General features: G+C 34.0%; 1 protein-coding gene across 13 annotated transcripts in view; it reads right to left on the minus strand.

The window, feature by feature from the left end:
* LOC109094866 (tensin-1-like) overlaps positions 1-14,615 on the minus strand; it is a 220,440-nt gene that overhangs the window by 94,496 nt on the left and 111,329 nt on the right. The window contains exon 1 of one of the 13 annotated variants that reach the window (XM_042764251.1): positions 8,350-8,529. The exons of the other annotated variants lie outside the window; for them this stretch is intronic. Coding sequence (XP_042620185.1) covers positions 8,350-8,370 — 21 coding nt within the window. The 5' untranslated portion in view covers positions 8,371-8,529. Of the gene's footprint in view, positions 1-8,349; positions 8,530-14,615 lie in introns of those variants that run through there. 13 annotated transcript variants of the gene reach the window in all.

The following is a 14,615-nucleotide window of genomic DNA, read 5'->3' on the forward strand; positions in this document are numbered from 1 at the left end:
ATAAGATTATATGAAATACAATTATTTTAAAAAGCAGCTTGAAAAATGAATGCATGCAGGATGGAGCACAAATGAATGGTACAGAATGTCTCTAAAACTTGCTGCATTCATATCTAATGCATATGTATAAGGACAGATGATTAAAATATAATATCACCTTAAAAAATCAATTTGAGAGTGTGTTTTAAGGCGAAGTGGGCTGCTGTAACATTACAATCCATGGTGGCAGAACACAAGGAAGAAAAACAGAACGCGATTAATCACTCCTGACAGGACCAGCAGACTGGAGGACTGGCATTGGGGACAATAGTGCATACAAACCAGAAAAACTGAATCTCAAAGCTGAAAAACCTCAAACAGTAACAGAAGTGGCCATGTTTTATGCCGCCCCGTGTCTCCAATAGCGCTGGTGGGTTTCAAAATCCAGTTTTTGTGAGAAACAGAGCTTCATGATTGCACTGAAATTTAAAAACGCGGCAATCATTAAGTCGCCTTCCAGACATATTTCTGCCTCAACTTGCCAAACTGGTACTTGCACACACCACAGACCCTCATCTTTGATTTGGCTTGGTCATTACATCCAGTGGTGAACGGCAACCGACTATGAATTTCTAATCAGACGAACACCACAATCTAGATTCGGATGAACGGTCACTGCGGAATAAACAAGACGACATTTTTGCAGACTTTTATCACACTTTCTGCATCGATTTTGGGGGGAAATCAGTGGAAAGCTCTTAACTACACTCTTATTGGCAGCTGAAAGCATTATTAAATTAACCAAACTATTTAATAAACAACCGTGCATGGGATGGAAGATCTTTACAAACTTATAAATGACAGCATTCCAATTCTGCGTTCCAAATTCTGTGTGCGACTGCTGATTAGTGGCTCCCATGCTTGTATTCTCTCCAAAAATTGCTTCAAAAAACCCTATCGGTTTATCAAGGACAAAAATGTCCCATTAATATGCGCAATTATGGTTTGTCTGAGTGATTCTGTTTAATATCATACTGTCTGGAACTTTAATAAGTAAATAAATTATAGCCACTGAACATTAGTTCCTCATAACTGCTTTGGTTTTTTAAACACTGTGACCTCTCTTAGCCTGAATAGAAGCTCTAGTGTGTCACAATGTCCCAAAGACAGGATATTTGAACTAATTCTGCCACAAATTACTTCCTGTGGGCCTCTTTTAGCAGGTCTACAGAGTGCCAGCTCTGCTAAAGCTGCTTTGAAAAGTGATCTCCACCCATCTGAGAGCCCCTCAACTGCTGTCCTTTCGCTCTGAATGCCTACTTAATACAACGCACAACTGAATGGACAACAGTAAGGCTGATGATACATGGGGCAACTTTGACCAATGTTGCCGTCAACGGGCAACCAGGTGAGACACAGGGCCCACGACTGATCTAAAGTTTCCAGATAGACATTTGTTACCCATTCTCAATGGGAAAGTGCCTAAGCAACATTGATCAAAAAGTTGCCGTGTGTATCATCAGCCAAACACTGGCATAATCCATCTCAATCCAAGTGGCCAATTCAATAGTGAAGCAAAAAAACAAGCAAAAGATGCCATTACTGTACATATTTTACAGCCAACATTAGCAATGTAATAGTAGAGGCCAAAACATTTGGTATCAGAAATCTGCTTAGATTACATTTATTACTTCTACTTTTGTGGAAGTGATGAAACTGCACAGACAAGTTTGTATATTTTTGATAGACTGGTATATATACAGTATATATTATATATATAATATATATATATATATATATATATATATATATATATATATATATATATATATATGTAAATTATCAAAAATACAGTATATAAGATTAAAATAATACAAATTATAATTATTTCAAAATACTTAGTTAACTAAAACTTAAATATATAATTTGTTTATATGTTAATATACAATTTGTATTATTTTATTAAATATTTCATATTAACATTTATTAATTATAACATTTTATTGCACAATATTGTACTAATATAAATTAATATAAACAAATTTTAAATGTATAAAAAAAGTTTTTATATTTTCATTTCAGCAATATATTTGAATTTATATTGCATATAATGATTAAACAAACAGATATATACAAAAATGCTGAAATGTTCATTTCAATAATACTTACTCAACTCACTAAAACACACACATATGATGATAATCTCAAAATAGGCAAATATCATCGAATTAATTGTCCTGACCAATATAACAATTAATGGCAAATATATGACCAATGGCATTATAACGTCACATCATCTAATAATTTTTCTAGATGTGGCGACTGGTACTATTACTAAAAACATTGCTAACACAAATAAAACCCAATTAATTTGAATTGTCACACTATTTGTATTTAAAGTGAAGATTTTGGTCTTCCGGATATATGTTTGTCATCTACAGTCGGTCCTTAGGTTAGGCAAACCCTTAGAGATTATTCTTTTATGATGGGATTTCTTATCTTAAGGTTTAGCTGCAAGCGGACCCTGTGCTTTCCGACTCGTGTGATCCCAATCTTCCTGACGGGTACTCCATCTGCCCCGACATGCTGAATGTGCCGCCCGCCAACCTGCAGCGATAAACAATCCGAGCGAGCGACCGCACTTTGTTTCTGCAGAGCGAACACATTCATCCATTTAAACTGCAGCCGGCTGTGAAGATGCTGCAGGGGTCTTAAACCAATCCCCTCCCGACTGTCCCAGAGCCTCAGATTGTACGCAGGAATGCCATGGCACGTGTTTCTGCCTCCGTCAGCATCTCCTCCCAACATTTCACACAGCCTCCAACCATTTGGCAGAGACAGACTTAAACTTGCTAATGCCTAAAACCTCTTAAAGATTGCAGCTAATTTGCTGTGACCTCGTGAAGTGGGGCCACAATCAAAACAGCCCCATGTTGGTTACCCTATCTTGTCAGATTTCAAGTTCGCTGGCACTTAACAACCCTGGAGAATGTGGACATATTGAATGCATTTGCTCTGGTGCCATTCGAAAACAGTGGCTCTTTTAACAAAGTAGTCAACAAAGATTATGGGGAAGTCTATCTGTCTGAAGATCATAAAGTGGAATGGAAAAGTAACTAAGTACTTAAGTGATGGTAGGATAATATGAAATGATCAGGGCCAGACTGATTTTCACAGCATTTTGGAGCCAAAAAAACAGCAAAATTATGCTAAATGGATGTCAATACATCCTAACTGGATCTGAAATATAATCAAATTAGCCAAAAAATATAATAAACAAAAATTATATAGATCTTGTGAAAATTGTTCATTTATTTATGTTAAATAAAAATTATATTTATAAATTACAAATATTTACACATATACACACACAAATTCAAAAGTTTAGGGTAACTTAGGGTAAGGGTTTTTAGGGGAAAAAATATATAATATATATTTAGCAAGAATGTATTAAACTGATCAAAGTTGAAAGTAGAAAATACTGACATTGTTACAAAAATTCTAATCTATTCTATTTCAAATAAATACTGTTTTTTTTTTCTTTTTCAAAAGTTTAAAAAAACTTTTGTTTCCACAAAAATATTAAGCAGCACATTCATAATAACTTATTAATAACTGATAACAAAATGAGCACCAAATCAGCATATTGTATTATAAATAAAAATTAACACAAAAGAAAATTCATACAAAAACAAATAACAAATTAAAAATTACACAGTTTCTAATGAATTTTTGATCAAATAAATCTATCAATTGACAGAATAAGAGATTTCTTTCAAAAACATACTCTAAATTATACTGACTGCAAACTTTAAAACAAACAAAAAAATCTGTTAATTTCAGCATTTTTCTTTTTCTTTATTTTTTTATTTTTTATTTTTTTTATTTTTTTTTATTTTATTTTTTTTTGCAATATCTACATCGGTGGTTAATCTAAAGTGCAGGATGGCCAATATAAATAAAAAGTAATGATGTATTCATTGAGCAAATACATAAAATAACTAAAATGCTCCTATGAAAATATCTGCTGAATTCTGCAAGAACAGATTCAATGCGAGTCTCGTCATAATTCAAACATCTGCAATAAGTAGCATGTTATTTGGAAATAAAAGTTAGTTCTCCCTTGATAAGACATCTAAAAAATACAAGAAGGACCTTATTCAATAAGGAAAGAAGAAAAGAATAAAAAAAAAAGTTTTGTCAAGGTGTAATTTTGTGGTAAAGATCTCCAGGTGTGATGTGAGGAGAGCTAAAACAAGGCACAAGAATGTAAACAAGCTTAACAACACTTGAAAAATACTCTCAAATTTACGAGCCAGTTACGAGTCCTATCATTTACCTCCAAAGCTGTAATTTCCATTTATGCATGCTGCGAATGCTTCTTAACAATCCCACATGCACAAACCAAACTGCTCTTTTGCATAATCCACTGTTATATTTGAACATCCACGCTGGATTCTTCGCTCTGCTTTTCTAGAAGGAAAAGTGAGTTGATCTCAACACTGGACGGCTGGCCAAACTTTCTAACGGCAGATATGCAGATTTATTTATCTGGTGGAATCTAAGCCGACACTAAATACATCTTCCAGCCATGAGATCAAATGATGCTTGAACTTCCATAACAGCCTGATTTTTTTATGCACATCACACAAAACACAACACCACACAGTACAATATTACAGTACATCTGAACTCAACTCACCCTCCACTCTATGTGTAAGTGGGAAATGTTGGAACTGTAGTTACAGAGGAGCCTCTAAATCACAGCCGAAGCCAACAGGAGGAATGCTGAAGAAAACTGCTCTGAGCTCAACCAAGCCGCTAGAATCTCTCTTTCGATGATTACCTGGAGACCAAACGTAGACCATAAAGCAAGTGAAAGTTTTTTTTTTTTTTTTTGTATGTCTGGTTAATATATGAAACCATTATTACTGTAAAAATCATCCAACAACTTACCAATAACTATGCCCAGACAGCTCTTTTTGCATTTTCTAAGCATAATTCTGTGAAATGTTAAGAGTTAAACATTATAAAATGTGTTAAATAGAATGATTTGTTTGAATGCAGAAACGTTGAATGATTTGTTTAATTCATTAAGTTGATTACGGGTTAATCAAATAGCAGTTAACTTTTACAAGTTCACTGCCACTTCCAAAAAAAAAAAAATGTGGTTGGCAAATTTTTATTGTTATTTTTATCATCAAGTAGTCTCTTTTGCTCACCATGGCTGCATTTACTTGATTGAAATTACAGTAAAGTACAGCTGTTTTCTACTTTACATGTTTTAATGAAATTTATTTTTGTGATGGCAAAGCTGAATTTTCAGCATCTTTACTCCAGTCTTCAGTGTCACATAATTCTTCAGGAATCATTCTAATATGCTGATTTGCTGCTCCAGAAATGTTTCTTATTATCATTAATATTGAAATAGTTGTGTTGCATAATATTTTTGTAAAAAACATGATAAATCTAAGCACTATAAAGTCACTTGTTCATCAATTTAATGCATCCTTGCTGACTAAAAAAATTAATTTCTTTCAAAAAATAAAAATCTTACTGACCCAGACTTTTGAACGGTAGTGTGATTTCCAAACTGTACCAAAATTCTGCACCAAAATCTCTACTGTAAAGCATCAATGTGGGCAAGGATAATAAACTTAATTAAAACTTACATAAGAATTTTGATTCATAAAGACAGAATGGGATGTGTATACCTTTAATCTGCAGAGCTTTCTGTGCAGATTTGCATTTGCATATGCAGTGTGGGCCTGCCAATAACCTGTGTTTCTCACTGGAAGAAACAGAAACTTTCTTTTAGAAGAAAAAAAGCCTTCAGCATCAAACAGTTGGCAGCGATCATGGATCAGACAGCTTAGCAGGGTAACTAACACAATTATCAGTTAATTAGCCCTGTTTGACTGACTGCAAATCTCCTCCTTTCATATCCAATTCACTGCAGGTTCTTAAGCTCCATCAGCTGATAGTTTTACTGGCGTTTTGGAATGCCATGAGACCTGCATGAAGCTCACATACAAGATCAAATACAGTAGGATCTGGTTCAGAAGATGATCACCAACAGCCTCAGAAAGCAAAGGCTGAAGGGTAATGCAATGGTTTACATTTCTTCTAAAGCATTCTGGGTACAGTGATGCATTCAAAAATGAACTGATAATGGAGAAAAAAGTGCAAAACTCAAATGGAGTCTGGGGAATAAAACACATTTGTTAATAAGGAATCAATCCTTCGAAAAAAAAAAAACCAATCACCCCCCCCCACCACCTCTACAAAATAATAAAAAACACACTGGATGTGTTCACAACAGCATTATTTCCTTTTCCCCTCAATTTGAGCCAAATTAGTCTAAATTGCATTTGCAAACGTGCCAAAAACACAAAGTGTGCATTCCTTCCCATGGTTGAATTAGAATGGACGAGATGGGAACAAACAAAGCTATAAACGTTGCATGGGTGTGCATAAACGACACGATAACGCTTTTCAGCACTAAATCATCATCAGAGTTTTGCCAACTGAGAATTTGCAAAAACTGCCCGGGTACTTGTAAAGCCGAAGTTACAAGGTTTATCTAACCGCAGATGCCATAAACACATTAGTTGAGTTGCAGCATCATAAATAACCAGAACTAAAGAGTCTGGAGTTTGACCTTTAAGGTCACTGTCTGTCCTGACCTCAGGGTCATCAGGTTATGTCTGGTCAATGGAGAAAAACTAGTGTTTGAGCAAGGATTAATCTTATTTCAATTGTGTATATATATATATATATATATTATTCTATATATATATATATATATATATATATATTATATATATATATATATATACACACATATACACATATACATATACATACATACATACATACAGACACACACACACACACACACACATATATTTGCATAAAGAAAATGAAAGTTTTAAGGCCATTGGATTATATTATTAAATTATTTATTTTTTTCATGATGATTATGAAAGTTTACACACAAATTATCATAACTATAATGTGTCCAGATGTTTACCATTATATTGTAATAGATTTTTTTTTACTGTAACATACTTTAAAGGCAGTCCACTTTATGGTTTAAATAAAATGCCTTAACTGCATCATTAATGTCAAAACAAAAGAATCTTAAGAAAACAATGTAATTGCAATAAAATAAAATTAAATAAAATTAAAAAAAAAAATAAAAAAAAAATAAATAAATAAAAATAATAAAATTAAATAAAATGAAATTAAATGAAATTAAATTGGCTGTATGTTATATAAGAACATTTATTTTTTCTACTCATTTTTGACAGGTCTGGTGGGATGCGTATCTACAGAAGAGAATGCCACATGCCGTGGTGCTGGTCTGTGCCACGGGGGACGGCTATTGTTCAGCATTTAACAGCAGCTTTGTCATCCTGTCAGCTGCATTTGAACAGCAGAAAGGGAAGCTCTGAAAACACGCCACTCAGAGACCTGAATCAAAGCTGAGCGTCCTCGTCTTGAGACCACAATGATACCTACACCAGCATACAATATGGCTAATTTAAGTCAAGTCACATTTATTTCTATAGTGCATTATACAATACAGATTGTTTCAAAGCTGTTTTACATTAATAAACATGAAAATAACATCGTAAAATTGATCAATTATAAAACAAATTAAATTTCAGCTGAAAAGCAGCTCTACAGAAGAGAAGAGTATCATTACTCAACTCACTTGAGTTCAGTGTTTTTTTCAATTCGGTTTAATAACTGTGTCATGTGGCAAAGTTAATATATACACACACAAGCTCAATTTACAAACAAAAATCACCTATAATACAACACAATAGAAGAGAATAATTAAACAACTCAGATCAACTCAATGTTGATTCAGTTCAGTTCAATAACAGTGTCAATACAGGTTCACAAACAAGAAAGCAGAATCAATTATGGAAACTCAACTAAGGAGTTCAGATTCTGCTGTTAAGTATAACACTAAAGACAACAATGTCAATATTCAGCTCAAGTCAGTTCAGTATTGGTGTAGTTGGTTTATTTTAGTTACAACAGCAGTTTGATTTACTTTCAGCATCGAGTCACATTCCGAAGCCAGTGGTTAATGTGGCTAAATTTCTCCTCAACATCACCACAGCAGTCCCGTGCTTTTCACAAATCTACAAGAGCTGCTTGACTGTTCTCATCTCACTCCTACAGAACACACAGTCTTAAACACGTCTGCGAACACTTACTCTCTGTCTTCACACAGAACAAGCAAACAAACTGTCTGAGGCACACACACGCGCAGCTCCGAGAGCAAATGAGGTTAAAATTCCCAAGATTTCTGAAGAGGTTCCCAGCGCCAGTGAGCTGTCACCATCTCCTTACCTGAAACACAGCGGTGGCCATCCTCAATGGGTATGAATGTGTGTGTGTGTGTGTGTTTCAGCCCCAGCGCCACATTCTCCTCCGAGCAGAGATCGTCCGGTCTGACTCGCAGGCAGCGCAGCGCACCTCTCTCAAACACACACTATAATCCAGCCAGCAGGAGCGATTTAGATATATGCGCAAACAAACTACACTTACTTTCCTTGCCTTACAAAGAAAGAAATGTTGACTCACATGAAATGTTGACTCACACCCCCTTCGCCCCACCAAAAAAAAAAAAAAAAAAAAAAGGCTCATAAAAGATATTCACACTATGGACTAAGAGAGGAGGTCAGATCCATACGCAGCACCTACAAACACAACGAGCACACGGCACGGAAATCTAGGAAGTCTAGCTGCAGGCTACTGCCATTCCCCTATCCCTCTCACTTTTTTGCCCTCCCTTTTTTTACTCCTTCTCTCACTCTCTCACTCCCTTTTGCTCACTTTGAGCATTTATGGAACAGAGAGGGGGAAAAAATCCTTAGAAAAATATACACAAGGTCCAAATTAACACTTGTCAAGCATCAAATGCAAGAAAAATGTCTTTGGAAATTAAACAAGCAAAGTTATACATACATATATATTCATAATCACAATGGGATAATAAATATTGTAAATATAAAAAAAAAGTAAAAAAAAATAAAATAAAATCATGTAAATTAAATTTCTAGGATCTAATCTCCCATTCCATGTTATGTCATTGAAAAAAAAAAAAAAAAAAAAAAAAAATATATCAAACAAAAAAAATAAAAGGCCAAATGTCCGAACCATCACAGAAAAGAGAATCCACCCAAACACAGCTGAAATCCCCAGCAAGTTCTGTGGGCTCACTGGGCTGGACTTGGTTTTGACAGACAAAAGCCTATCAGGCTTCTCATCAGCCCAAGCCACCCCTCTCCTCTCCTCTCCTCTCCTCTCCTCTCCTCTCCTCTCCTCTCCCTCTTCTACTCCTCTCCTCTCCTCTCCTCTCCTCTCCTCTCCTCTCCTCTCCTCTCCTCTGTTGTTATCAAGTTTACAGGTTTAACATGAGTTGACAAGCTCAAAGGCAGGCTGAGTTAAGCAAAACAGCACCCAGCATGAGCCATGTAGCTGTAAAGAACATCTGAAGAACACCACCGAACCTGTACATGCAACGCTGATGGCTCTGACATATAAAACAAACAACTTCAATCCCCTTTAAAACAGCCAGAGTGTTTCAGCTTCTGAAGGATGCTCACAGTCTGATGGATTACAGAAAAATCACAACAACACCAGATTTATACAACTGTTCCTGACGGAAATACCAGTGCTAGCAAAGTAGCAAATAGTAGTCCCTTTATCATGGTCATCACACTCACTGCTGGCTGTGCATGAGAATCAAAAGATAACACAACTCTACCTTTCAAGAGAGAAAAATTCAAACACAACTCAGTTTGCAAATAGACTGGCCATGTTCTGAATGCTAAACATTCAAATTACACCAAAAAAGAGATTTTCAAACTTCAATCTTAATCAATAAAATCTTCAAAACAAGTGTGAATGCAGTATGCACAATTCAGTGATTCAAACTTAATTAATTGCCGAATTTTGTAAAAAATTACAGTTAAAATAAACCCTAACGGAATGTCTGAGAAATATCGATGCATTGAGACCCTCCTATAAAAAAAGGAAAACGGGCAGGTGATGATACAGGCTCACTAACAGCATGGAATTTAACACTGGCTTCAGGGCTGTTTGAGACCAGACAGAACCAAAGCAACTACTGAGAAGATACTGACAGCTTTAGTGCTGTAACCTTCTGCCCTCAGGATACAAACTTATTTTCAATTTCTGATTCTCCTTTAGTTTAACTACAACAGCACATTAGGGCTGAACAGTTTAAATAAAATAGTTGTATTAATTTATATATATATAATATATATCTATATATATCTATAATATATATATATACATATAATATATATATATATATATATAATATCTATATATATAATCTATATATAAATCATTTAATCAATAATATTTATTAAAATTATTAATATTTAAAATATATAAATAATTAATTTTCTGGAAGTTTGAAATTAATTTAAAAAATAATTATTGGATGGACTTTAAAATTGAAATATAAATAATATATATGCGCTGTTTTCTATATTTTTCTATATATTTTATACATTCTATTGCATGTATAAATTATTTTATACATTATGTTTTGCATTATTTTATATATGCTTATTTTACTACACTGTTATTTATTATATATTTATCCTGCATCATATATATATATATATATATATATATATATATATATATTTTTTTTTTTTTTTTTTATTATTAAATTGCTCATTTTTTGCTTTTTATACAGTATATACTAATGATTTTGACTGTCACTGGTAAAATTATTTTTCCCTTTTTATTTTATTTTGTTTGTTTATGATTAATAAGGTAATAATCACTATTTTGATTCAATTAACTGTGCAGCCATACAACACATCAATGTAAATCCTTGCAATGTAATTATCCAATGAACAACATGGAAACATTTTTATTATGAAAAAGCAGCTGACCACCAAAGCCAACAAATTGGTTTCTCAAAGGTTTATCTGAGCGCTGATGACAAGAGCAGATAACATTATCTGTTTTCAAGAACAGCACAGAAACTAATATAGTAACAAGCGTCTCTCTCTGCGTTTCTGTCTTTGAAGTGGGACTGGAGTGAACATGCTCCTACGAAGACTCTTGAGTTTGAAGTTCACTACAATGTGTTCTCTGTTGATTGCAGTCGGAGGGGTCCATTCAGATTGCACACCCTCCCCAAACCTCTCACTGACAAACAGCCTTCACAACCACAGCCAAAACAACATGCATGCTAACTATTATTACCAGGGGGTCAGGGTTTAGCTGGTTGGCTTCTCTCCTGCTGGTAGATGTCATAACCACATCATTATGTGGTCAAAATAGCATTTTTTTCTATTGATGAACACTCCAAAAAATAGTTGTGCATTGTGAACAAATTATTTATTTATTTATTTCTGAACACCATATTAAAAATAAATAAATAAATGAATAATAAAATGAAATAAAATAGATTTAATAATATAAAATATATTAGTTATATTTTATATTATAAACTAATTTTACCAGTGGCATTTTTCTAGAGGTTTAAAATTATAGTAAGACAATTTAGCTCTCCTAAAAAATTAAAATAAAATAATACAATTAAAAATAAAATAAAATGAAAGTAGATCACTTTCATCAATGACAGATTTGTTAATTTATTTTGTTAATTATATAAAAAAAAACTAAACTTCAAAATCATTCTTAGATTGACTTAAAAAATATAGGATATATAGAATATAATAAAATTATATGTTATTACCACTTTTCCATTCCCAGTCCTAATAATTACTGTGGAAACAACTTGCTGATGCTCTATGTTGATTCTGAAAAATACAGCTCTTTATGCTCCTAAAAATACAGACAATCATTTGTTTGGGCGTGAGGTTGTTCAATCGTGCCATCTAATCATCATTTCTGATGGTGGTTTCCATGAAGCTAACAATTGAAGGTCTTTTTTGGAGTGCAGTATCCTATTGGAAAATATGAGCTGTTTTGTTTGGGGATATCAAAATAATTATACAGAAGACGTCAGCTTCAAAGTGAGATGTCTGTTCAGAGCATCCCTTACCAGATGTTGGTTTAATGTGGGACGCACAATCCAGCATTAATGACAAGCCTGACAAAAGAGGAGGTGAACTTCTACCAAACTATATAATTCTTAGTATTAGTATTTTTATTTTGGGAAATGTTTACTTCGTTACATTTCAAAGCATGCTTTTTACTACACTACATTTTTTATAAATGTATTCTTCGTTATTGCAGACTGAAGAAATTGCCACCCACTCCAAGAGATCTGTGAATGATCCGATTCTTTCCAATGAACCTGTTGAATCGGTTCACAAATCGCACCGAGCGATTCATTCACGAAATAGACTGAACAGACTACAGCTGTTCTTGAGTCAATAACTCTGACTCAATGATCCGGTTCAAATGAGCTAAGAACCGGGATATCGTTAGTGCTTGAATGTGTACGTACATTTCTAATGCCTACTTAAAAAATGACCGCAACTAATTTTAATCAGAATTTTGGATATGAAAGAGATCACTGACTTCAGTAAAATAGTCGAAACAGGAGAATTAGCTTAAAAATTAGGAATGCATCTTTGCTTAGAAACACGAACAAAGAATGCAGACCTGTCTTTAAAAAATCCTCTATTAGATGCTGGCTTATGAGTCTGACATATATCCTGTGTCCTGGATTTTTATTATCTTTAATGATCCTCTTGGCGGTGCCTGTAATAAACATCGTTATGGTTATAAGTAACACCCAGGATGGTGTTTAATGTCGGGAGATAGTATAAGGGGAAATAAATGCCAGGTCTAGCGTGGTCCCAAAACAAGGACCATTCCTCTAGTCAGCACATTACGGGAGAGCATTCCCGTGATTCCGAGGAGGAACATCCTGCTGGAACATGCAGGGGCCAATCAGAGCCATATAGAGAGGCAGGTGCGGAAATGGCAGCCCACCGTGGTGTTTATACTCACATATGGAGCGCACATTCAACAAACTGTGAATTCCTGAAGCTCTCTTTAAGCTGCGGGTGGTAATGATAGAACATCACTACCAATCCTCACATATGCTGAAGATGTGAACTGACGATCATATAATCTGAGTCAGCACATTTTAAGAAGAGTATGAAGTTATAGTAGCTGCTGTGATGAATCACCCAAAAATAATTCTAAATAATCAACCTTTATAACTTAGTTTCTCCTGTGCTACACATAAGATATATAATAATAATATTATTATTATTATTATAATTATTAAGAAATTCAGGAGACCTATTACCAGAATTTAAACAAATGTAAAAAAAAAAAAAAACATATTTATTGATTTAATTAAAACTTTTTTTAATTGAAAGGATTACTTCTGTTGACATAATAAAGATAATAATATTAATAATAATAATAATAATAATCTGTAGTAACTTAAAGAAATTATTTTGTTAACCATTCTTTTTCTTCGTATAATTATTATCATGCATCTATAGGCATCTTCCCATTCTTTTCTCCTCTTCTTATCACTAAGGAAGCAGTGAAGACTTCTTTTGTTGTCCTTTGACTGAAAATTACAACCAAAAGCCACACAATGTGGCATCGTATCAGTATTCCGAGTTGTGTTGAGGTAAAATTAACAAGTAGCCAGTAGCTGACCGAGTCCAACCATTTGACATCACTGAAATAATAGTCCAAAATATGCATAACAAGCTGTGGATTTTTAAAAAAATGTACATTATTCATGGGTTTTCTATATATTTCAGTAAGAGACATCATTTAAGTTATATTAAAACATACAAGTATTAATACCCAGGGTTCCTGTATTCCTGTTATTTCTGTTGACATAATAATACAACAACTGTAATTTTAATGTGAAATGTGTTATTTCTTTTGCTTTTTAGTAAAAGGAAAGACCTTTTAGTGTTAAATGCCCTTAAGTTTGACATTTAAAGTTTAGGTTTTTGTGGTTACCCTTGTTCTGAAGAGTAGTTAGGTTAGGCTGTGGGCCATGACTGCACTAATATCTTACTTGTTCATTAAAGTTACAGTATATGCAAAATAAGTTACGTTTGGCATGTGGTATGCTAGCTGTTCATTTGGACTTAAATAGACCAGATGAATTGGTTCCAGGACCACCAGTCCATTGTGTTGAAATTCTACAAATTATACAAATTATTAAGTTTTTCTAACTCATTGAAGTTTGCTAGTTGAACATAATTTCATTAGAAGCTGTTGTAACTTAAAAACAAATAGTTATTTCACGAGTTCACATCTACGTATATTAATACTGTAAGTTTATGCGTATTTGGCGTGCTGTCCGGGTGGAGGGCTCCGAGCTCGGGATGTGGCCCGAACCCAGAGTACTCCCCCCGGTTGTGGTAGAGTAGATTGATCTATAAGTGAGGAGAAATGGGGTGGAGGAGGGATGCTGAAACCTGTCAATGAACAGAGGTAGGTTCTGCTGTTATTTATACCTTGGCGTGAGTTGATTACTGATTGGTCTCCACTTGTGTTAATCAGGTTAATGAACTGCGACTGTTCCTCCCGAACTTTGTTATAAAACAGCATATAATTTTTTTTGTTAAGCCAAACATTTGTTTTTATAGCGTATAATTAAAGTCAAATGA

This window comes from Cyprinus carpio, chromosome A9 (genome assembly GCF_018340385.1).
Source record: "Cyprinus carpio isolate SPL01 chromosome A9, ASM1834038v1, whole genome shotgun sequence".
Lineage (NCBI taxonomy): Eukaryota > Metazoa > Chordata > Actinopteri > Cypriniformes > Cyprinidae > Cyprinus > Cyprinus carpio.